At 61.3% G+C, this 24,994-nt stretch overlaps 2 protein-coding genes across 2 annotated transcripts in view; both read right to left on the reverse strand.

Annotated features, from left to right (window-relative positions):
• Positions 1 to 322: 322 nt before the first annotated feature.
• LOC124992860 (interferon-induced GTP-binding protein Mx1-like) lies at positions 323 to 18,466 on the reverse strand. The gene is made up of 13 exons (XM_047564166.1): positions 18,294 to 18,466; positions 15,959 to 16,151; positions 14,806 to 14,943; positions 13,961 to 14,115; positions 13,054 to 13,192; positions 12,308 to 12,506; positions 10,594 to 10,672; positions 8,620 to 8,742; positions 8,080 to 8,221; positions 5,255 to 5,413; positions 3,632 to 3,708; positions 2,478 to 2,717; positions 323 to 855 (listed from the first exon to the last, which is right to left on the reverse strand). Exons 1-13 carry the CDS (start codon positions 18,399 to 18,401, stop codon positions 625 to 627), a joined length of 1,983 nt encoding a protein of 660 aa, XP_047420122.1. The 5' UTR covers positions 18,402 to 18,466; the 3' UTR covers positions 323 to 624.
• Positions 18,467 to 23,697: 5,231 nt separating this feature from the next.
• The window catches only part of Fam3b (FAM3 metabolism regulating signaling molecule B), a 54,243-nt gene continuing 52,946 nt past the window's right edge, over positions 23,698 to 24,994 (reverse strand). Inside the window, exons 8-9 of the mRNA XM_047565353.1 lie at positions 24,730 to 24,893; positions 23,698 to 24,643 (exon numbers count right to left, since the gene is read on the reverse strand). Coding sequence (XP_047421309.1) covers positions 24,735 to 24,893 — 159 coding nt within the window. The 3' untranslated portion in view covers positions 23,698 to 24,643; positions 24,730 to 24,734. The remainder of the gene's footprint in view (positions 24,644 to 24,729; positions 24,894 to 24,994) is intronic.

A 24,994-nucleotide genomic window follows, 5' to 3' on the forward strand; every position in this document is an offset into this window, starting at 1 on the left:
TCTCTTGAGGGCCAGGCATTCCTGAGGCCCAGGGCTCCCTCTGAAGAGCCCAGCAGAGCCCCCTCATCTCTGCACCCAGGGCCTCAATGCAGGCCAGTGCCCAGCAGGTACCCAGCGACACACCTGAGGCCAGGCAGGCCCAGGCTGTCACTCTGGTCTCTTCCAGCTGGCCCCCTCCAGCCGCCCTGGGAAGCAGCAGGACCCTGCGTGTCCTCCCTCCTCCCTGCCCCCGGGGAGGGCAGCTGCAGGACAGGTCCTGGCTCCTCGGCCCTCCTCCTTGTACCCAGGGTCCCCAGTACTAAGCCTCTCAGAGACGTGCCAGGCAGCAGAGTTTATTAGGGACAGGTGGACACCCCAGCAGCCTCCCCGCCCGCGGCAGCACGGGCTCCACAGGACGGTACGACCAGGAAGGCAGCTGGCAGGGCGCTGGGCCCTCCCGGCCTGAGCTGAGGGGCTCCTGACCCTGGGAACACAGGCTCCAGGGCGCCTGACCCTCTCCCGGGGCCAGCAGAGCCCTGGCCTGGGCAGCCTGGCTCAGCGATCCCCCTGCCTCAGAATGTTGTCAGGGAGCCACCAGGAACGGCCGGGCCACCCCGGTGCCCAGCTCAGGGTGGGCGCGGCCGGTTAGCCAGGGAACTTGGCCAGCTGGCGCCGGGCCTGGCTCAGGCGCGAGAGCCGCTCCTTGAGGAAGCGCCTCTGGTCGCTGGTGGTGCTGCGCTCCTTCAGCAGCCAGCCGCAGGCCTCCTTGTCCTGCAGGAGCAGCAGCATGGCCTTCTGCAGCCGCTGGCCGAACGTCCTCAGCACGAAGAACTGGATGATCAAGGGGACCAGGCTGGAGATGCGGTTGTGAGCCTCCTGCGGGGAGGGACGGGTCACAGAGGCCAGGGCAGGCGCGAGCAGGGGACGCCGACCTCGCTCGGGACCAGGGGAGGCCCAGATCCCATGCGCCAGACCTGGCAGGGGGGCCCTGGCCTGGGCTCCGCCCACAGCGTCCTGTGCTGGGGGCAGAGGGAGCCCCACACGGGGCAGAGAGGACCCAGCAGGCGTCCGGGACGAGCTGGAACCAGTGTCCCAGCGGGTGCATCCTCCATGGGCAGAGGTGCCTGAACCAGGCTCCACACGGCACAACCGCGTTCCAAACCCCTCACGGCTCCTCCACCAAGGTCACAGCTGCCTCTTTATCGAGGCTCAAGCTCTTGGCACCAACAAGGCCGGGCGGGGAGAGGCCCAGAGGGAGCGGGAGACAGGAGCGGCTGTCGGTCTCCAGGGACCCTCCACGTCCCAGCCCACCCGTCGGCCCCAGGGCTCCCCTTCCTGGACAGGCAGACCTAAGGACATTGGCATGTGCTGGGCTTGGCCAGTCCTGCAACCTCCCTGAGACTCAGTTTCCTTCTCTGGGATGCAGGGTGCCCGGGCAGGGTCCAGGCTGCTGTGCAGGAGGGGACAGGAGCTGCAGGCAGGGGCACTCGGGGGACAAGCTGGGGTGGGCGTGCAAGCGTTGAGCTCCAGCTGGGCCACAGCCACCCTAAGTAAAGATGGTTCTCCACACAGGTGGGCCTCGTCCAATCAGTCGAAAGGGCTCGGAGCAAACCGGCGTCCCTGAGAAGGCACCCAGCCCAGGCCTCCGCTCAGCCTGGCCCCCTTTCCAGCTGGGCAATCACTGGCCAGTCACGGGACAGGCCTTGACCTCTTCGGCCGCTGCCTTCTGGTCCCGTCTGACCGGCCCAGCCTGACGAGCACCAGGCTGGCTCAGCCTCCGATTCCACACAGGCCTGTGCACTCCGGCGCCCTAACCGGCTCCCCCGGGTCTGAGCGCAGGGTTCAGGGACTGGCCTTGGATGCCAGCCCTGCTCTGCCCCAGTGGCTCCACCAGAACCATGGGCTGCCCGGGGCCTCAGCCTGGTGCCCAGGCCTGCCACGCACAGGGGGTGCCGGGCAGCTCGCCGGACGCGAGCACGCTGGATGGAGAAGCTCTGCCGGACAGCAGCCCAGAGCTGGAGGCTGCAGACCAGGAGGCCATCGCCTCTCTCCACAGATGCTCCCGTCCCACAGGCTTGGGGAGCTGTCCCTGGGCACCTCACACGAGCAGCAACAGGCAGCTCCGGCCAAGCAGGCGTCTCCAGGAGATGGTCTCCCTGAGGAGCCGCCAAGACACGCCAACCCTGCGCCATGGGACTGGCCCACACGCCTCTCACGGAACTTTCACCATGAGGACAGAGCATCTCACAGAGAAGAATCCGAGTCTCAGAGAGGTTAAGCAACGGGGCCAGGGCCACACAGCCAGCGGATGCCAGATTACCCTGGTTCTAAGCCACAATTAGTTCTGCCCATCTGAGGTTGAGCTGCCCCAGGGAGGCTCCCCTAGGGTGGAAGGTGGAGCACCTGATGGTCTCCTCACAGGCGATGCCCCACCGAGAGGCTCTGGGAAAGGAGGGAAAGGAACCACAGGGCCCCAGGACAGAGACCCTGGCACGCACCTTGCTGTAGGCGCTGAGGTGCTGGAAGATTTCAGCCATGGACGAGTCCTCGGCGGAGCCGGGCGACCTGGGGCCTGACTTCTTGCTCTTCTCCTCCTGCGCCTCCTGCTCCCTGACGCTCTGCAGCGCCCCCCGGTAGACCTGGTCCTGGCAGTACACGATCTGCTCCATCTGGAAGTGCAGCCGGATCGACCTCTCCGCCTCCTTCTCTTGTTCCGCCTTGATGTCCTCAAGCTGGGACTGCACCAGAGACACAGCTCAACCTCCTCCACCGACACGCCCACCAGCTGGGGTCACCAAGGTGGGTGGACACAGCCCTGCCTGGCAGCTGGGCCGCCCCTGCTCCCCAGGCCTGGTCCCGAGGTAGGAAGCCCCTGGGAGCCGGAGCCCACCGAGCACCCCACCCCCGGGGCCCCGCTGGCCCGTCCTCAGCCAGGACCCGGGTTGTCCTCTGCTTCTTCATGGGCTTGGACGTTGGGGAGGACAGGGCGTCCGCCAGAGGTCCCACAGGGACCCGAGGGCACGTTCAGCCAGTTGCTTCCCACACAGGTCACGTCTGGGCTTTGGAGAAAGCCCGGGGGGAAGGAGCCAGCCAGGAAAGCTGCCGACACCAGCTCTTCAGAGCCACCGGGCTGCTCAAGCGGGGTCTGTCCCCAGCAGAGACCCCTCGCTCCTCACCCGGCCAGGGAGGTCACCCGTGCCCCATGGCAGGGACACAGGCCCGGGGGCGGCCCGCCCCAGGCCCCTGGCTGGAGAAGGGCTGAGCCCAGTCCCAGCGGGACCTGGCCTGGGGCCGAGCCTGTCCCCTGGGCACCAGGGGTCTGCCTCCCTCCTCGGGCTCTGCCCACTCTCCCCAGATGCGCCTTCTGATGTCGCTCCTCACAGAGCCGCGCTGGGGACCTGGGCTACCCTGTGACCTCGGAGCTGAGGGAGGCTCCCTCCCTGACCTCACAGGCTGGGCTCTGGCCTCTTGCCCTCCCTGCTGCTCGCCTCCGGCTCCACCTGACCTGGCCGGTGGCCTCGGCAGGACATTCGCCAGCCAGATGGAGGAACCACTTCAAGAGCCAAGGAGGCAGCGGAGCGGCCTTAATGCACAGGGACGCCTCCCGGCCTCCGCCCTGGGGGTCCCACTGAAAAACGCGGCCTCGTCTTACCTTGGCGGTTTTGTGCAGGTTAAAGAATTCAGCAAAGTTCTTTTCGGAAACATTTATGAAGGCGAGTCGGACCATATCTGATCAAAGAGGAAAAGCAGTTCTCAGGGTGGGGTGGGTGCCCCGGGGTGGGCAGAGGGCCGGAGGCACGGGACAGCTCGGGCCCAGGCTGCGGAGGAAGGGCCTCGCCCCCAGGCCTCGCAGGAGGCTCAGTCTCCCCGGCCCTGGCCTCCACTCCACGTGACTCCTCCTGAGCTCGGCTTCAAAGATGGACTTGGGGGGCCGCAATCGAGTCATACTAATGATGACCCTGTCGCGTCCACGACCACATCATCCACTCGGAAGGAGACGCAGGAAGGACGGCGGCCTTCAATGAAGTTCCCGCCACCTCTCCTGCGTGGAGCACGCGCTCCCATCCCCCTTCCTCCCAGGCTCCTACTTTATCCCAGGCCCAAGACCCTCGTCCTCCAGACTGAACTGACCACGCTCAGCTGTGGGAGGACAGGCGGCTCCTGGATGCTGCCGCCTGCGCTTCTGCCGTGAGCCGCGGGGCCTTCGCGGACGCCAGGGTCGGTGTCGGGAAGGACACCGCGGTGACAAGGGTGCTGGGTGGACGCTGCCCAGCAGGCGGCCCAGGACTCACCCTACAGGGCCTCGGAGGCCGCCCCGCCCCGCTGGCCCTGTCACCTCTAGTGTTACTCTGTGCAGGTGGCCGTGTGTCAGAGGAGGGCAGGAGGAGGGACATCAGGCCTGTCCACACCTCGGGTGACGCATTTCAGGAAGGCGAGCGGGAGGACGAAACCTGGGTCTTCCTTGGGCTCTGACCTGGTCCCCTGGCCACAGGGACACCACCCCCACTCTGCCCTTGAGGCAGTGCCAGGCCCTCGCTGGGCAAACGGCCCTTCACCCCAACCCTCCTCTCAGGGGCACCAACACAGAGCACTGGAAGGACAGTGACCACAGCGTGGGCCGGGGCAGGTGGCAGAGGGAACGGCTTGGCTCCCAGCCCCACGTGCTGGGGCTTCCTGCCTGAGAGGAGCATCTCTTGCCCCACTGAGCAACTCTGGGTGGACACAGGGAGGTTCAGGATGACGGCTGGTCACCAGGAGGACAAGCTGGCATTAGGAGCTGGAGCGTCCACCATCCTCACCACTCCACCCTCCAGGGAGGGAAGCGGGGCTGGGGCTCCAGGCGTCAGCCAGGCCTGGTGGGGAGTCCTCCCCAAAACCGGAGGGTCTGATTCGGACGCACCCACCCCTGGGCCAGGAGGTGGCAGGGCCACCTGGGCACTGCAGAAGCCCCGTGTCCTCTTCCGCACCCTCACCACGAACCAGCAGAGGGCAGTGGCAGGTTCCCGGGACCTGCGATGCCCCACCTGAGGACAGGGCTGCCCCTGAGGGACAGACAGGGATGGGCTCCTGATGGGCGCGGGCACTTGGGGACAGCTGGGGGCACGGGGCAGTAACCAGGGCTCTGTGCTAGCTGGCAGTGTCCGAGGGAGCCCAACGGCAGGCTGGCGTCTAGGCTCCAGACCACGGGGAACCTGCCCCGGATGTCAATCTGGGCCCCGGCTTGGCTCCCCTCCTGCCTGAGCAGTGACACCAGAAGGTGACACGGGACACTCACCCGTCACCGTGTGCAGCATGTCCACAGCCGGCTCCTCCAGGGATTTGAGCTGCTCCTTTATGATCGTCTCAAACGTCCTGTAGTTCACGAACCCCGGCAGCTCTCGGCCACGGTACTGATTTTCAAACTTCCTGATTTCTCTGTGCAGAGTCCCATAACCTGCGGGAGGAGGCGCTGCTTCGCACGAGCCCTCGGCAGGGTGTCCGCCCGCCCCACCGGGTTGTCGGGAAACCCGAGCGGACCAAAGGAGTTCACACCAACGTCCACTGGGAGCGGAGGACCCTCCAGGCTGCAGAAAGACAGCTCCCTGCGACTCCCGGGCGCCCCAGGGAAGGGGGCATCGGCCAGCGCGGGATGTCAGGGCTGGGGTCCTGGACAAAGCTCTTGCCGGGGTCACCATCAACCTGCTGCCCTTCCGCCAGGGAGAAGGGAGGAGGATACATCTCCTCCCGCCCGGGACCCCAGGGCCTCTGGGGCAGAAATGACCCTGGTGCCAGCCGCAGCCATCTGCCCACCAGGGGCTCCTGGCTGTGGCCACAGAGTTTCATCATCAGGGGGACGACGGGCGAGCGACCTCAGTGCTGGGGTCAGGCACGGTGACACTGGGCACTAGGCAGAATGCTCAGCTTCTCCTTGCACGGTGCCCCCAAGGTCCCCGAGTGGGACGTGCCTCAGGGTGCAGCCTCAGAGGCCCAGCCTCCCCCTGGAAGAGCGGCTCTCTGGGGGCCTCCTTGGTCAGGGATTTCCTGTGGAATTTTTGAGATCAGCTCACATGCAACACAAATCACCCTGTAAAGTGGACAGTCCTGTGGTTATGTGTGTCCCACGGCTGCCCAACACCCACAGCAACTAAGTCCAGGGCGTGGCCTCCCAAGGAGGAAGCCACAGGCCCTCACCGTGCCTCCCCTTGTGCCCAATCTCCAGTCCCTGCAGACACCACGCACTGGCTGACGGACAGCTCTGCCACTCTGGACGCTTCTTAGAATTTGACAGGGGTGTGGCCCAAGGGGACTGCTTCCTGCAGCTGCAGGGCGTATCCGAGCTCCAGCCTGTTCAGCACCTGTCACACCTTCAGCCCCAGACTGAGAATTTTCCATCCTACCGTGTGCGCAGCTGGGGAATTCCTGGATGTCCGGGTGGGGGTCCCCACAACTAAGGCCTCAGAATGTGACTGTGGGTGGACAGGGTCTTTAAAGAGGCGACGGACGTAAGTAAGGGGGCTCGTGGGAGCTGTCGTCCACCCTGATGTGTCACATAGACGAGATCAGGACAGGCAGAGGCAGAGGACAACACATGAGGACCCCCGAGATGCTGCGATGACCCCTGCGGTTCAAGTTCCTGTGTGGACGTGGGTCTCCAGGCCCTGGAGCGTGGACCCAGGGTGGAACTGCTGGCCGCCTCAGGAACTGTGAAATCCTCATCCCAGACAGCTGCTCCGTCTCCCTCTCCACCTGCACTGTGTGAGGGCTAGTCTGTCCAGTGGCTGTGAAGTGGCCTCTCCCTGGGGTTCTTGGGACCTCATTTCAGGCGGCTGCTGGCCGTTTCTGGATCTTCTTCAGGTTGTCTCTTCCCAGCATTCCCCACGTTCTCCCGGATTATCTGACTTTCAGGGTGGAGTCCAGGAGCTCTGCTTTCTACATACTGGACGCTGCTTTTCAGACACATGGGACTGCAAATGATTTCCCCTTTGGAAGTGGGCGGTGGCCCTCCCTGAGCTGAGGACACACCCAGAGCAGGGATCAGCCTCTGCTCTCTGGAACTGCAGGGCTGACAGTGTGGGCACAGAGGCACGGCGCTGTGGTGAGTCGCTGTCCCCTAATGAACATCCCTGTGGTTCACACCGAAGGCCGCTGCTCCGGATCCCAACCACCTCCAGGACCCGTGGATTCCGCGGAGTCCACACGGAAACCAGCACCGCCTTTCCCAGGTTCCCTACTCAAAGCCAAGGAGATCTGCGGCTCTGGAGCTCTCCCTGGTGGAGGGGAATGGGAGCCACATTAAGTTCCTGCAGGGAGAGCGGGTCACTTGGACTTGCCCTCGGCCACTGCACCCTGATCAAGCCTCCTCCGTGAGGTCCTTCAGGCGCCTTAGACTATGGAAAGATGGGTCCAGAACCCCCTCTCTCTTTCCAGACCCCTGGTGGAGGGCTGGGTGTCCACAGGTGGATCCTGCGGGCTGTGCGATTCCGTTTCTCTGTGGCCACAGTGAAATCCAGAGACAGAGGCCAGTGAATCCAATGGGCAGGCCTTGGCCAGCAGTGGCACCTGGGAGCAGGGACAGCCAGCTGCACCTTGTGCCGCACTCACTCGGAGGCTGGATGTCTCTTCTGGAAGCCGGGAAGTGTTGGGGCCAATAGATCTCCTGCTCTACGGGTGTCCTTGGATTCAGTCACCATGCTCGGGGCCTGGGTTCAGCAACACGGAGCAGGGCAGCTGGGCTCCTTTCTCGCTAGCTGCCTCTTCCGGCCGTCCTCACCGCTGGGATCTGTTCCCCTGTCTCAGCCCAGTGCTCCTGTCTACCACTAGGCCTCGCCTCACTGACACGGCCAAACATGTTCCAAAGTTCATCTGTTGAAACTTCTTTTCCAATGTGGTGGCGCTAAGAGTGGGTCTTTCAGATCATGAGGGCTCCGTCCCCAAGAGCTGGATGCCTGCCCTAGGGAAAGGGCCAGAGGGAGCTGGGCCTCTGCTTCCCTGTGAGGACACAGCTGATGGCGCCATCTTGGAACCAGTCCCCCAATCTGCCGGCGCCTGGATCTTGGAAGTCACACCACCCAGAACAGTGAGCACTGAGTTTCTACAGCTTGTAAACACCAGCACACTCACCTTCTTTGAAATTCTCTTCAATCAAGGTACTCCATTTGTGGAACACCTTTCGGAGCCTGGTAAACAGCCGGATATCTTCTGGCCCTACAACTTCCTCTGCTTGTACTACAGCATTGATATCCTGATTGAATGCATTAATTTTCTGCAAAAAAGGTCAACATCAGTGTGAGCAGAGACGCTTCAAAACAGGAGCCCAGGTGTTTGGAGGTCCTGTCTGTGCTGGGCGCGGGCGAGACTGTCCCCTCCTCGGCCACTCTGGACTAAGGGGTCAGGCGGCTCTGGTACCAGGAGGTCCCACCCTGCCCTGCCCACGTTCGGGACCCTGGCCAGAGCCAGAGGACAGAGCGGGACCTCCCCTGTCGCCCCAGCCTGCACACACCCTCCACCCCTGGCCACCGCCTCGTCCCTGCCCCCTTTCGGGGACCAAGTGGGCAGAGAGCTGGGGATGGCCTGGAGGGAGTGAGGACTGCAGCAGATGGGACTCAGCCTCCCGTGTGGACACCTGTGGGACCTGCCCCACGAGGCCCAGGTGGCGCTCACGTCTATCAGGAAGAACATCCTCTCGCTCTCCTCCTCTGGGATGTCCATGCCAAAGGCTTTCAGCTCCTCGGTCACCTTCTGGATACTGTCCTTTATCTGGTTTTCCAGCAGAGGCAGGGATTTCTGGGAAGAGAGTGGGAAGAAGGAAAATGGACTGGGAGTAAACACGAGGCCTCGGCCTGCTCTGCAGGGCGGCTGCACGGCCACGCGACATCCCGACGTCCTCTGAAGACTCTGTGCGGAGAGACACAGAGGGCATCCCCTGCCACCGGGCTGCCCACTTCCTGCTCCTGCACACGCAGCCCATGAGCCCCACGGAGGCGTGAGCCTCGTGAGCTCTGGCTCTGCAGGGAGTCACACAGATCCACCCTCTGGTTGGTCTGAAAACGCTGCAGCTCGACCAGCTTGAGGTTTCTCATACTTAGATGCTGTTCTCAACAGGGGAAAAGCTAGCAGGGACATCTGTTCCTACACGGTGGCTGAGGTGTCCCACACCTCGGTTTATTCCCAAAGAACTTGAAATTAGCATTGCACACTGACGCAGCCACACCCATGTTCTAGCAGCTGAACTCACAATAGCGAGCCTATGGAGTCAAACTAGGTGCCCTTCAACAGAAGAACGGATAAAGAAAATGTGCTACATATCCACAATGGAGTATTACTCAGCCATGAAGGAGAATAAATTATGGCATTCGCCGGTAAATGAATAGAACTGGAGATTATCATGCTAAGTGAAAAAAGCAAATTAAAAAAAAGGCCAAATGTCCTCTGTGATATGTGGGTGCTAACACCCAATAAGGGGCAGAGAAAACAGAAGTTGATTGGATTAGACAAAGGGGAATGAAGGGAAGGGAGGGGGCAGGAATAGGAAAGAGTAGAATGGACTGGAGGTCACTTTCCTACGTTCACGTAGGAACAACGACTAGTGTGACTCCACACCACGTACAACCACGGATTGCGAGGCTACACTTCATGCATATAAAATATATCAAAATGCACTCTCCCATCGTGTATATGGGAAAATAACTATTAAAGAAGGAGACTGGTTAATAAAAGGGGGGTGACTGAAGCAAATAAAGGAAATCCTACCTAGATAGTGGACGTGTCTAGGAACCACAGTCTGTGTTCGATAGATTTCATAATGTAAATAAATCACTTAATGTCCAACACAAAATACAGAAGGCAAGAATCCTATTTTTAAAAAGTGAAAAATAAATAAAATAAAAGGGGGCTGCGGGCACCCGCTCCTCACCCACCGCAGCAGGGGACGCAGGCTGGGACCTCAGCACCCTCTGCCACGTGCAGCACTGGCTGAGGGACACTCAGCGTCTGAAGCCAGCAGACGGGACACTCAGACTCACCCTGGGCCTCAAGGACGCCGCCCAGTGAAGAAAAGGTGAGCTGGGTTTAGGAGCCTGACGGCCCAGGGGCAAAGATGAGTCCCCAGGTGGCTCTAGGCGGGCAGCCTGCACGAAGGTGGCCCTGGGAGCTCGGCCTCATGACCCGGGTCCACAGACATGGCCCGCTCTCCCTGCACCCAGGCCTCTGGGAAGACCCTGAACACTGTGCTGAGCTGCATGAGGAGACCCTGCTGAGACTCTGTGCCAGGCGTGAGCAGCTCTCCAACAGGTCTGCTGCCCGCGTCCACGCTGGCTGAGGGGCCCAGACGGCTGAGAGCTAGGTGTGCACTGGATGCTCTGCCGAGTCAGGAAGCAGCCCACGCGGCTTCTCCCGGGACCCACGTGGAACCCAGCTCCCAAGAACACCCACACCTCAAGCGCCAGGACAGACGGACTCACAGCCGGGGTGCCAGCTGAATCCCAGCACCCGGCTTCTGCTGCTGGAGTCACCCCTGCAAAGCACAGTGGCAGTGAGTGCGGAGAAGGCTTTAGAGGCCTGTGGCACTGGACCGTCCCCAGACGGGGGCTCTGCTGGCTGCCAGGGACCCCCACAGAGGCAAGGGGCTCCGCTTACACAGATGTGTTCGATGAGCTCAGAGGTCAGTCTCTCTGCCAGGCAGGGAATGGTGGCCTTTCCTTCTTCCAGCAGAACCCTGAGGGAGGAGAGGACAGACGTCCATGGTCACGTGGACAGGGAGGGCGGGACAGACTCAGGGGCCTCCATCCCAACAGAACGGCAGACAGCTGGCGCCCAAGCCAGGCTCACAGCTGGATCAGACACCACTCTGCTGCAGGCGGCCAGCTCGGGTGTGGCCACAGGGGCGGGAACTGTCCCTTCAAGTCCAGCACATACACGAGTCTCAAGACTTCCAACTCTAGGATTGGTCTCCAAGACGTCCACGTGCACACCTGACACACTCCACAGTGCACACACACACACACACACTTCCGTGAGTACCAGGTGTGAACACATGCTGAGCAGAGCTGCACACACATACACGGAGCCTATTTACACACCCACGTGACAAACGCGTACCCGGGGACCCACTGGCCCAGGACGGGAAACAGAACCCTGTTCACGGGAGGGAGGAGGCAGCAGCGTCTCCACTGAAGCCAGGCTTGTGCTCACAGGTGAGCCGTGACACGGTGACAGGTGGCAGGTGCGGGGATCCCTCGCCCACCTACTGTCCACCCGTGTCCATTTCCCAGGTGTACAAAACATGCCGTGTGGTCTGAGCTTTCTCCAGTCACAGTTCAGGGACGCCAGGCCTTCCACGCTGCTCTCGACCACGGTCACCTCCCCCAGACTCTCCCGTCTTCAAACGCTGCCCACCCAACGCCAAGCCCCGTTCCCGCCTCTCCCTGTCCAGGCGGTTCCTCCCTGTGGTGAGGACGGCTGGCTGCAGGGACCTCGTATGCTGCAGACGCTGAGCCTTGGTCTGTCACCACAGGCTCTTCCCCCAGCCTCGTGTCCCCCAGGTCCAGACACGTGGCAGCAGGACGGGCTTCCTGCCTTCTGACCAGAACGGGAAGGCCACCTCCTGCACACGGCTGTGTGCTCTGCGCGCCTCACTCCTCAGACGGTGGCTTCTCGCCTTCTGGCTGCAGTAGGTGCAGCACGGAGTGCCACCTGGGCAGCCACCTGGGACAGCCCTGTCACTCCACGGGAGCCCCTGCAGCCTCCCGGGAAATGAGGACAACAGGGCTCGGCTCCTCCTGGCTCTCCCTTTCACACTGCGGCGTGGGTCACTCTTCCATCCTGGAGGGACGTCCCCCAGACACACTGCTCACCCCGCCTGCAGAGGGCCGCCACGCGCTGCAGGGATGCGCGTCACCCACTGACTCAGCTGATGCGCCTGTCCGTCTGACGAGGCAGGGACGTCCCCATTTGGGTTTCCCAGACGTCACACAACACTCCAGGGCCCGGCCTGGCAGCCCCTGTCTCGCTCCCTGGTGCGAATGGGCACTGATTGGGCGACAGGTACACAAGCACCTGTGTCACTTCCGGGCTGTCTGTTTGGCTCTGTTCTTCCCGTGTCCCACTTCCGGTTCCAGCACGTGGGGCTTGAGGACCTCAGCAAGCGGCCTCCGAGCTTCCTTGACCTGGGGCAGCACTCCGTGGTCCCCTTGCTCGCCCAGGACAGTGCTGCCGCAGTGCCGGGTGCACAGCTGACGGGCACTGGCTCCCACAGGCACGCGCCGCGCCAGCACCTGCTCTAGGCCAGAGACTCTCCCCACGGGACTGACGCCTGCTGCTGGGACGGGCCCGGGAAGCACGGCCGACCCACCTGAACTGAGGGTGGTCCTCGAAGAAGGCCTTCTCCTTCTGCAAGGCCTCGGCCAGGCTGAGCCGAGTCTGGATGTCCTGCTGGCCGCGGCACCTGACGATCATGTAGCCCTTCTTCAGGTGGCACACCAGGTTCCGCACCACGTCCACCACCTGGTCTTCAGTGCCCTTGTCCACCAGGTCGGGCTTCGTCAGGATTCCTGCCAGCCAGGGAATCGGGATCAGGGACCTTGCGCGGTCCCAAGGCCTGGAGAGGACACCACCCGCCCCGGACACCACACCCAGGCCTCCTCCCAGCCTGACTGACGGCAGACAAGGTCCCTGCAGAACCCAGGTGCAAGGTGGCCCCCAGTGCACAGAGCCTTGCAGGCAGGCCACTGGACACAGGACCTCATGCTGGCAGCTCTGGCCCTCCCAGCTCTGCACCTGGCCTGGGGACAGGCCCTGTTCTGTCTATGCTTCACCCTCACTGAGCGCCTGGCTCCTCCTGCAGAGATTCTCCACTGGCAGCTGGTCCTTCCTCCTCCTGCCCTTGGGCTCACGGCACCCTCCCCAAGGGAGAGGGGACAGGGGCGAGGAGGTGGCCAAGAAGGGTCCATCCTGGCCCACATCCCCCAGCCCTGGTGGGCACTGGACCGACACCTGAGAGGTTCCTGAGCCACGTGCAGGTCCCTGCCCTGGGTTGACCAGCCAGCCTCTCCCCTGGACTCCAGGGACATGTTCCCACGGTCATGCCCCACCTCTCACCTATGGTCCTGTCTCCATCTGGGTCCTCTTCCTGTGCCATGCTCAGCGCCTCCGTGGTGGCGATGTCCACGTTGCTGGGGACCACCACCAGGTTGATGGTCTCCTGCTTTTGGATGTACTTCCTGATGAGTCGCTTGATCTACAGGAAAAGAGAGGGTATGACTTCCCGGCACTGGGACAGCCAAGCAGAGGGACAGGCCCAGAAAACGCATTGGGACTTGAGGCACTGAGAGTCTGTGACTGGTGTCCCCAAAGAGAGACTGTGGCAAGTGACCCACAAGCACAGCCCTGTGGCTCCGCCAAGCCAGAGTGAGGGGAAACGGTGCCTGTGGACTGCGCAGCCCCGGGTCAGGGAAGACGGCGAGGCTGCAGCTGCCTACTGTCCCCGAGGCCTCAGATCCTGGGTCACAGTGGAAAGCAGACACCAAGCACACTGCCTGACTCCCTCCCTGAGTCTTCCCTGGCAGGGTGAGAGCCACTGAGACCAAGTGTCACTACACCTGGGCCTTTGCTCTGCCCACCTGAGAGCCCTGCTAGGAGGGTCAGGAGAGCTACAACACACAATGTCCCCACAGCCATTAACTACAAGACAACGCCCTCCACATTCAGAGGCACCCAGGGCCCTTCTTCTCTAAGAAAGCACACGAGGTGACCTTCTGAGTGTTGAAATGGCCAGGGGTGTCCACCTTGCTGGTGTCGGTCAACGGAAGAGCAGGGTGCGTTCCCACAGGCAGGAGCCGCAGAGCCTGCCTGTCCCTGGCTGTGTCCACCACACTGGGAGGAGCTCCTGACACCGGCTGTCCACCGACACTCACCCCCACACGGCCCGTCCACCAGGACCTGGACTCCAGCTGCACCAATGAGTGCCCCTCGCTGGAGCCCAGGCAGGTGGAGGCTGGAGTCTCACCTGGCGCCCGATGTCAGCAGGCTGGTCGCCCACGGCCACCCTGGTGATGCCGGGAAGGTCGATGAGAGTCAGGTCCGGGACGCCGGGGGAGCTGACCTCCAGGCTGATGAGCTCATCGCTGATTCCAACCCCCGAGCCGGCGATGATGTTCTGGGCTGCGGGAGAGGAGGGGCAGCCGGACAGTGAGGGCGGCCACTCGGGTGCGGCCACAGCCGTCTGGCTCTGGGGCCCTGGGGGCAGCCGGTCTGGAGCAACTGCCCCTCTGGAGACTGGAACCTCAGAGGTGACTCAAACTTCCCTGCCGTGGCCAGGCCTGACTACTGAGGGACCTGGGTCATCTCCACGGCCCAGCCAGGTCCTTGCTGAAGGCACGCCTGCCCCTCCCTTGGTGTGAGAGGAGAGTGACAGTGAGGAACCTGAGAACAGGGAAAGCCCTGGGGACCCCAGACCCGAGCGGGAATCGACACGGGGCACTTCTGAGGGACCAGGAGCCGCTGGGTTCCCTCAGGAGCCTGCGCTCCTCTGCGCCCCTCCCGGTATTGGCACCTTCAGGATGGGAAACTTCCCGAAGGCCACCTGGCGCCTGGAGCCTGCACGCCGTCTGTCTGGAGTGGTTGGTACAATGCGGAAGATGGCTGGGAATGACGGCGGCGGCACGTGCGGCCAGGCAGCTGACTGCCCTCAGTGCCCAGGTCCCCGAGACACGCAGTGCCACCAGCACCAGGCAGGGGCGGGGCGAGAGCTCTGGGTGGGTGCGGGCAGCTCCGAGGGGGGCCAGGCGGGGCGGCGGGACCACCCCACTGGCTCGCAGGCCCCAGGCGAGACCAGGAAGGAGCAGCTCTCACCTTTGTTGACCTCGCCCTCCACCTGCGCGGCCTCCGCGAGCTCCACCTCCACGTCCAGGTAGCTGACCTTGCCCTGCCACGCCTCCTCCGGCCCCAGCTTCTTCATCCTCAGCACCAGAGGGCACCTGGTGACGATCCCTAGGAGGGCCCCTCACGTCAGCACCCTGCCCTGCCCTGGACCAGTGGGCGCCCGGTGTCATGCATCACCAGCTCCGCCCAGCAGGACACTCTGGTCGCACCCTGCAGTGACCTCTGGGCCCCTGAGGGTCAGGGCTGTGGGCACCTCAGGCATGAGCATGTGCCTCAGTCGCCACAGTGACTTTCGCTCATCGGTCCCAAGCCGTGACCTCTTCAGACGTCCCGCCTCCTCCCAATGTGCTGACTGCCCTCAGCTCAGGCGGCAAACTGCAGCGGGAACCCGGAACAAGGCGGGAGCTCCCGCTGCCCGCTCCTGCCTCCAGGCACATCGCACCCCCTTCCACGCGCTCCTCCTGTCCCCTGGGTGTCCAACGCCTCTCACCGCGTCCTGAGACTGCGCGGGTCTGACCCCTTCTCGTGAGCCCCCACGGGCGTCCCTGGCCATGCACTCAAACCGCATCCCTCTACAGAGTGCCTGTCACTCTCCCCAGGTGGCAGGGAACCTGCTGTCTCGGGCTCAGGGAAGACACCCAGTGCACACAGATCTGGGCTGGGATGCTACCCACTCAGACCTCCACCAATGCAGACCCCACACGGTCCCCCACAGTGTGCCACAGACGGTGAAGAGACACACACGGTCCCCCACAGTGTGCCACAGACGGTGAAGAGACACAGAGCTCTTTCCCCAACGCACACGCTGAGCCGCTCAGCCACGGGGCTGTGACTGCAGACGGGCCACTAAAGAGACAACTCGAGTGGACAGAGCTGACCAGGGCTCACAGAAGGGAGGCCCTGACCAATGTGACTGGCACCTTTACAAAAGGGTTGGAGGCCCAGGGATCTCGCACCGAGGAGAGGCCACATGAGGGGAGGGCGAAGGAGGAGGTGTCACCTGCAAGCCAGGGGAAGGACCTCGCCTTCGCCTCGCACCTGCAGTCCCCAGAACCGTGGAGAATGGGGAGCGCTCTGGAAGCTACCGGGTGCCCCAACGCAATAATTAGAGAGCGGTCCTCACCACTGCCCCTGGGGAGCCCCACTCCCGACAGGGCTTCCAGCACCGAGCTCTTGCCCGAGCTCTGGTCCCCGATGACAGCGATGGCGGGCAGGGGCAAATCCTGCTCCACGCCCAGGGCCCGCAGGGCGTCGATGAGGTCGATGCAGGGCCGCACCTTCTCCTCGTACTGCCTGCAGAGGAGGCTCCCGGACCCCTGCAGGAGGAGACAGAGGAGACTGTGTGGGCAGGACAGGCGCCGCGATCGCCATGAGAACACGAGTATAGATGGTCCCTGGAACCCCACAAAGGGAGTGGGAAACACTGGGGCAATCCTGGCCACACCCCTCAATTGGGATGCAAAACCTGATCCTAAAGGTCCAGACTCAGGAAGACCCACAACACGAGGCACACAAGGCACACAATACACCCACGCGTTAGAGTCAAACTGTTCTAACGGTGCTCACGAGGAAATGCCCAGTGGCCAGACACGGAATGCTCTGTACAGGACCAAGGAGGACCTGGACACGGGCTTCTCAAGCCCACAACGCAGGTGGAAGATGTGCGTTCCTTGTTTGCTGGTGTGTTTGGCGCCGAGTTTGGAGTCCAGGGCGGCACCCTCTGCTGAGCACCTGCTCTTCCCCTGTCCATCCTGGTTCTCTGAGTTCAAAATACTCAAGGAACGTCACCAACCTGGGCTTCTATACCCAGCAAAAGGATCTCTTTGAAATGAAGCAGGAGAGGAGCATAAATTTAGCAGTGGAGGGACACAGGGACGGCCTGGGGCACGGGTCCAGCCAGCACGCATGGCCTCGGTCTAGAGCAGAGGAGCCAGGGTGGCTGACCTTGTTCTGTTTTAATGAGGATGTATTAGGCGGCTGTGTTTTGAGAACTCAAGCCCCGTGCCCAAGACCTGAGCCAGTGGGGCCCAACAAGGCAACCTCCTGCCCCCCTGCACCACTCCTGGGTTGCTGCCATAATTGTGGGAATGATCACGGGAATTTAAAAACGCTGCTCTGCAGGTGGTCTCGGGAGCACCCGGTTCCAGAGGGCCAGAGAGGTGCTCCTGGGTCTGGAAGCAGATGCGGGCCTCAGCCTGTGACTAACTCTCCAGGACTGAGCTGCAGAGGCCTGGGGACAGCAGTCCAGTGCCTTCCATGCTGTGCTGATGTGTGGCTGGGCCCACGTGGAGAACCACCGGCAATCTACTAGTGTGGAGGTGCAGGTCCACAGGCCCACACCTCAGCTGGACTAGGACAGACCGGCCACTTCCCAGCAGCGGGGTGGGGGGAGAGCTTCCAGTTTGGATCCTTCCCCCAGAGGCAACGTGGAGAAGAGCTAGTGCCCTGGGAACTCTTGGCAAGTACTGGGAGGTTTAAACAGGTGGGGCCCGGGGCAGACTTTCATACTTGAAGTGGATGCAGAAACCCCAGTCCTCCCTCTCTCTCTCTTTTGTTACCCAGCCGTGAGGGGACCACTTCGTGTGGCAAGGCATCCCTCAAGGTAACAGGTCAATTCATTGTCCTGAACTGAAACCTCTGACACCATGAATTGAATTAACCTTTCCTCTTTCAATAGTTGATTACCTCAGGGGTTTGGTTACAGTAACAGAAAATGGACAGTCATATTGGGTATGGGTTCTTCCCGCCCCACACCTGAGGGTTACGACCCAGCCAGGGGGAATCTGGGAGGGAAACACAGATAAATATAAACAGGGACATTAGAAAATGAAGATTCAGGTGACTGTTCATATTTGTCCGTGACCTCAACACTGCTGTTAATATCAGTGGAAAATGGTTAAATGTCGCTTAGGAACATAGTCCAGTGGAAGCAGGTTGGTGGCCAGCATTTAATACACGTAGCAGAAACAACCTGAGCTCCTCCTGAGGACCTGGCAGGAGCTGCACTACGATTCTACTCTTCAACAGAGTTGGGAGACCAGGCTGCTGAGGGGAGGAGGAACCTGCCACTTCACACAGCTGAAAGGGTCGGTGTTGGGATCAGAGTCCAGGGGTCTCAGTCCCACCAAAACAGGTCTCCATTCTACAATGATGGACACCAACCGGCTTCCTGAGGAAGGGATGTTGCAGGGTGGCCTCGCGGGATCTGAAGCTCCATGCCCATCCAGGGTGAGGACGGGGGGCAGCACAGGGGGTCCTGGATGTGGGCCCAGCCCAGGTCCACGCCTGCCCTTCTGCATCTGCCCTGCTCTCCCAGACCAACATGGCGCCCACCACAGTCGGCCAAGGCAACAGGTCCACATGTGGTCGCACCTGGGCCCAAGCAGAGCATGCAGAGGACCCAAGTGTCCTGCCCCAGGAAGGACAAGGACATCATGCCTCTTACCAGAGCAACTCACCAGTGCCTGACTTTTCTCTGCCATGTGGGCATCTCCATTGGGGAGGAGATGGTTGGAGTCCACAGCAGCAGGATTAGGTCCATTGACTTCTGATAGAGGAGGAATCATCTTCGTTGTCTCCTGTCACACCTTCTGCTTCACAGGAAGAGTGCAGGCCAGTGAAGCTGGACGCCCTGGCCGGGGAACATGGCGCCTTGGTGAAGAACACAACCCAGACATGGGAAGAACAAGCGCCCCTTGACCTGCCCCAGCTTTTTGTGCTTCTAGGGCAGTATCCTGTCCTCCCTGGCTCTCTGGGAGGGAGGGAGGGCTCCTTCTGTCAGGCAGGAAGGGGTGATTAGGAGGCCATCCATCTCTCTGTCCATTGGCATAACTTCTCTAACCACCACCTTCCACCCACTTGGAAACACCTTCTGTTCCTATGGGGTCCCTGGCTCCATAGAGAAGACCCCGTCCACCTGTCCCTCAAAAGGGCCAGGGCTGCCTCAGTGGGCCTTAGTGCACCAACAGGTGACATCATGGGTCCCCAGAGCTTGTTCCCCATGTCACGGGTTCACTTGGACCAACCAAAGCGGATCTTCGGGAATTCATCACCTTCTTCTGCTTGTTTCATACAGAGATTCCTGAAAGCTAAGTCCTGTGTGTTTGGTCTGCAAGCACCACCCTTGTCCCTTTCAGGATCAGTGTGTGCATGAGGGTGGACACGCAGACAGGGAAGTCTCAGTACTACCACCAGTTTCTGCCCTCACTGCTGTGAGCACCCAGCTGCAGGGTGTCCCTGGACCAAGCAGATCCACCAACATGGATCTTGGTAGCGTTTCAGGGTCATGACCCCAGGCTCCCACCCTAGTTTGCTCCCAGATGCAGACCCTGCGCCCTCTGTCTGCAGGGAGACTGCAGAGGAGGCCAGCTCTCCTCCCTCGCTACTGCAGACCCCACTGGGCAGCCCAAGATGGAAGAGTGGCCACACTGTACAGAGGCCCGGGTGTGCATGGGCTCTGTTGCAGTCCACAGCGCAGGGTCAGTGGGGGCCCCTGTCCAGGTGCTGAGGGCTCACTGTGTTCCTTCCCAGGGCAGTTTCCTGCTTGTGCCACCTGTTGTCCCTGGGAGGGTGGTGGGAGGTTGCTGCCTCTCCATTCCAGATTCCTGGCTGTGGGTGTCTCCCTGTGTCTTCCAGACTAGGTGCCAGCTTCCAGCGGTGCTGGCCAGTCCCTGGGGCAGGATGGAGGGCCACCAGTCTGTCGGCTGGGCTCATTCATGTGGGGCAGATTCCTTAGCTCAGACCCCAAAGGCTAGCCAGGAGGGGAAGTAGGATTCAGAGCCTTCCCCCCTGAGGAGCATAACGGGCCCAGCTCCCTGGCAGTTCAGGGGACAACCTAAGGAAGTGGGTATCACACCCTGGTGTCCTCCAGGTGGCTCAGTCTAGGTTGTAAAATAGCCCTCCCAAGGTTTACTTGCCTTTTTTTGTTTTTCTTCTAGAACCCTCTAGGACTGACAATTAGGGGCTAGCAGCACTTGATGGGCTTCCCAGAAAAATCTTTGATGGGCACTTTCCCCAACTCATTCCCAGAATCCCATCTGAGCAGCTAGTGGTCACCAGGTTCTTGATGGGGCAGGACTCACAGGCCCCTGAGTTCTTCTCTCAGTCTCCAGGTGGCCTGCAACTCTCCATCTCCCCAGGCACAGCCAAGTCATGTCTGCAAACTAGGTCAGACCCTTGAACCTGAGTCTGCCCCAGCCGCTGACACTCCTCGGTACCAGCAAGACCCCAGATCCTGTGGGCATCTCCTCCTCCCCAGGCTGGGGAGGACTTGGGCATTTCTGCACAAGCCAGTCTCTGTCCCCTTCCCAGGCTACTCCTGCAGGATCCCTGGAGACCCTCCCACGCGCCCTTCCAGGGATCTCCTGGATTGGCCTTGCTGGCGTGCACTCCCTGAGCGGGAAACCGAACCCGGAGACCATGGTCAGCAGCTGGGTGGGCTGACAGCCCGGCAGCCGTGGATCGGACACTTTCTCGGGGCCCACCCTTCACCTGGACTCCCGCCACCCCCTGCACTCCCATCCCTCTGCTCGACGAGGGGACAGTTCCTCAAGCTCCACCCTGAGCCTCAGCGGCTAGTTAGTGGAACTAGAATGGAAGGGGGTCTGAGCGCACCCCGGGGCCTCCTTATGGGTATCACTGCTCCCCGCACCCGGAACGTCCCCGCAGTGCCCGCCCCGGACGCCCGTCCGCAGGGCCAGTGGCCTCTGCGTGTCCCCTCGCCGCTCTGGCTGCGCGAACCCCACCGCGGGCCACTCACCGGTCCCCGTGCAGCGACAGTGCAGGCGGCCAGGGCTCCGAGGCTTTATGCATCCGCCCAAGCCCCGCCCACTCTCGGGAGTGACAGTGCGGGGCCGCCCCCCAGGCGGAGGAGGTGGCGCTGCGTGGGAAACGAAAGCGATTCCCATCCAGTTCCCTCCGCAGCCCGCCTGCGCTCCGCCTCCTGGGTTTCGCTGGAAGGGACGCTCCCGCCGCCCTGCTGGTCTCCAGGGGGCGGTGGTGTCCATCAGTGGAGCGTTAGGAGAAGCTGGGGCCCTGCGAGAAGCTGAGTCAGCGCAGAAACCCCTTCACACCCCGATTCTTAGAAAGATTTCAGACGCGTCCCTTGGTCAAGGGGAAACAGAGGCCGCGGGCAGCACGGAGGCCAGGCGAGATCCAGGCGTAGAAAGTTGTAGTTGTCAGTCGCAGTCTGACCCGGCCCCGCTCAGCGTAGGTGAGAGCGGCGGGGAGAGCCCGACCTGGTGTTCCTAGGGCCGGCTTGGACTTGGGTGAGGTCCACGAGCTGAGTGACGGCTTGGGGTGGGGAAGCTATTTTAGTCGGTCAGTTAACAGGCGGTAGCGAAGCGAGCTCTCTCTCAACTCGGGTTTTCTCTGCAAGCACCTCCCCAGGGAGGGAGAGGGAGCTCACTTTATAAAGTGGCGGTAAGGATTTAAAATGGTGGCCCAGAGGCTAAGCTTGGAGCTAATGCACAGTAACAGGAACGAGTTTATTGAAGGGGTAGGAGAAGGGCAGGGGACCCTCTGAAGGAGACAGTGCGTCCTCTCAGAGAGGAGACGGACAGTGTTCCTCTCCTGCACTCGGGCTATTGGGGATCCCAGAGAAGTTTCCAAAGATCCCGGCCCAGGTCCGCCTCTTGATTTTGACTGACGGCAGGACAACAGGGTGACACCAGACTTCAAGTCCCCACTGTCATGGCAACTCTAGGTCCTAATTGGATTCTGAAGGGCACATTCTTACAGACTTTCTGCTTAGGAGGAACTGCCCTTATCTCTGGGAGTTTCAGGATCTGGTGCCAACAGTCTCCTCCTTCAGGGTCACTTGGGTTCCTCGATGAACATTGTTTTGAGCCTGCATTTCTCCTACAGTTAATGGTGGTGAGCTGAGGAAAGTGGCACGGCCCGTCCCCTGAGGCCAGGCAGGGCTGCAGGTACACTGCTTCCCGGGAGAGAAAGCCTTGAGGGTCCCCACAGGGGCCCAGCGCACAGTCGCTCTCTGACCTCACGCTCCACCACTCAGTCTGTCAGCTCCTCCTCAGGCTGAGCCCATCCAGCCTCTCTAGTGGCAGCAGGGACGGAACCTTCACCCGGACTCCCTGGGGCCACTCCCGCTCCAGCAGGGACTCCAGCCTCTCCGTGTCCCAGGCAGCAGGGCCCTTGGGCATCTCCCAGTGCATCTCCTTCCTGGCCCTCTACTCTCTGTGGGCTTGAGGCCTCCCCGCGGTTCTGCCTGTCTGTCTTCTCAGGCTGGTAGGGACAGGGAGGCCTGAGGCAGAGCACAGCCGCTGGCCCTCCTTCCGGCCTCCTTTTCCCTGGTGACGAATGGGCTGTGCGTGGGAATGAGGTTGCCTTTGGGAACTGAGGAACCCCACTTCCACACCCCTAGGTCAGTCGACAGTCCCAGACCTCAAGTCCCCCAAGGACTGCTGGGATTCGGGGCCACCACCCATCCACCACCCCACACAACCTGCCCCAGGTCCAATATGGGGTCCCAGAAACTCAGAATGCCTGTGGGAAGCAGGGGAGGGGCCTCCACAGCCCCATGCGCCTGGGCAGAAGTCCCTTTGCTGTGCAGGCTCCACCCACGCAAGGTGCCATGGTGAGAGAGCCCAAGCTCTCCCTGTCCCAGGGATTACCCAGGAAGCCCTGCAAGCCCTCTGGGCTGCTTACTTCTGTCAGACTTGAGAGGACTCAGCTTCTTCTGGCCATGAGCACCGACGGAGGGCTCTGCAGGAACATGCCCAGCGAGCAGGCAGGGAGGCTGCCAGGCTGCCCCCACCCCCACGCAGCATGGGCCTATCACAGCATCTTGGCCTCTGCCACCGGGCTCAGGACCCCATCCGGGACAGCACCAGGTCCTTGCTGTTGGCTCTTGCCCTCGGGATGAAGCACAGTTCCTGCACATAAGAGTTGCAGTGTCTCTGGTGTGAATGGCGCCATGGCGACAGGGAAGGCTGGTTTACATCAGCAGACTGTCCCTTGTGTGCCCTCCAGTGTGACCGGAAGTCCCTGTGTTTGCTTCCCCTCCCCCTCCGACACTCCATTTCTGGCTCAATCCTGGTTTCTTTTCAGTTTCCTTTCTCCTCTTTGGTCCTCAGAAAGAAAAGTCCAGCTGTGCTGGGAAATACCAGGAGCCTAAATCACAGAGGAGGCGGGGAGGGACCAGGGAGGAGGAGGCAGTGTGGTGGGAGGGACGTCCCCTTCCACACCTCCAGCAAGGATCAGCCCGGGCAGCCACATCAGCCTGGGCTCTCTGACTGCGCTGCTCCTGGAGCTTGGACGTGGTTTTGCAGATGCCCGGGGGCTCCAAGGGCTGCAGAGCAACCCCAGAACCTCCCCTGGACCCCAAGTAATGAGTCCTCCTCTGAAGCTGCCCAGGCTCAGGAGAGACCTGAGCAGCACCACCTCAGCCCTCCTTGTTGTTATGGGGCACAACTTAAGAACAGACCGATCACCACTGAGAAGTCCAAATTCGAGAGTCTATATTAAGCTGTCCGGCTGACTGTCTCACACAATGCCCTAAAAATGGCTTTTGGGAGAACAACCCCGACCACAGTGTTGTAGGGGTTCTTATACCAAAAATCACAGTAATCGTAAGTGTCTGTTGCTATGATTCGAAATTACACATTAATATCATGAGATCATCGACAGAGGGGGAAGTGGGTCAGAATGACCCTTACCCAGGTACAAACTAAAGAAGGGTACTAACATCCACACAATCACTGTTCACATGGGAAATAGTTTAGGAGCAATAGGAATCAAAAGAGAGCAATTTTTCTTTACATAGAAATTGTCATCCTGTATTGTTAAACATGTCACACCAAGTAACTGATGAAGGGCACAGAGGCAGGTGTTCCCATGGGAGAAGCTTATTTCCTACATTTCTGGAGTCTCAGAGCAGAATGGAGTCTGTTTAGTCATGTCCCTTAGAGTCTGGCCTGTGACACTCTCGTGGAGCCAGATCTGTCAGCCCATCACACTGGGCTGGAGCCCGGGTCTGCTTTGCATGCTGGGTCCTTTTCTCTTCTGTGCCTGGGACCTGGCCGCCTGCTTCTTCCAGGTGGCCCTGCAGCAGCGTTGACTCACTGCTAACGTGCTGCAAACACCTTGATTTTCCGAGGAGGCAAAGTCATCCACCTGTGCTGCAGTCACCTCAAGAGCCAGGGCCTGGGGCAGCAGTGTGCTTGTGGCCAGGGCCACAGGGAGATCAATCAAAGCACCCTCTCTTAGAGTGAGAGGAAGGTAGTTGCAGGCAGAACCTGGCCCTGGGGACAGAAGGCCACCCTCTGCATGTGTTGGGACACTCAGGCAGGACAAGGTCATCTGAAGGGCCAGGTGACCCAGGAGTGATTTTTGGGACTCTGATCTCCTGGGTCTCCAGTGAAATCCTCACCTACTGGGAAAACCCTGTCACCCACTCCCGCTGGGGCTGTCCCTCCCCACTGGCTCCGCACCTTGTTGCCCCTGGTGACCCTGCCACCCTGGATTTCCCAACAGTAGAGTGATTTCTGAACCAAATGATCTTGCATCAGGAAGTCTGTAGCCCACAGAACAACAAACAGATCCCGTACTTGTGGGATGGGATCCCACTCCATAGCCACAGGAGGACTTGTAATTTCCGGGACCGTGGATCTGATCGGATGGAAGCCGTCAGGGCCCAGAAAGGCTTCGTGTGAAGGTGCACTGTGGCTGGACAGATGGGTGGACCTGGGGTCCTGGGCAGCGTGGGGCAGTGGATCCTGGGAGGTGGCAGCGTGGCCTCTGTATTGCTGTGGTTTGGTGCAGCTTGTACTCTGTTTAGGAACAAGGACACCTGAACAGAAGAGAAGGTGGAAATTTGGGTCTGCTTTGAATGCTCAGAGCAAAAAATGGTGCATCTTGGGTGTGGGAGACACTGACCTGCGTCATGGCTGAGCCAGGAATGGCAGGCTGCAGCTCCCCCCGCTCAGCCCCTCCACGGCCCCTTGGGGAATCACTTCAGGAAAGACGCCGACCACGCTGGATTGGTGGCTGGACCCTGCTGGGTGGTGGGCTGCTGCTGGCGTCCAGGCAGGTGGGCTCACCTGGATAGGAGGGCTGAGCGTTAGGACAGCAGTCGCACCAGGAGGGCGGTGGGGCCACACCATGACCCACACAGTCCACGGGCTCCTAGCAAATGCCTCAG

Source organism: Sciurus carolinensis, chromosome 9 (genome assembly GCF_902686445.1).
Source record: "Sciurus carolinensis chromosome 9, mSciCar1.2, whole genome shotgun sequence".
NCBI classification, from domain to species: domain Eukaryota; kingdom Metazoa; phylum Chordata; class Mammalia; order Rodentia; family Sciuridae; genus Sciurus; species Sciurus carolinensis.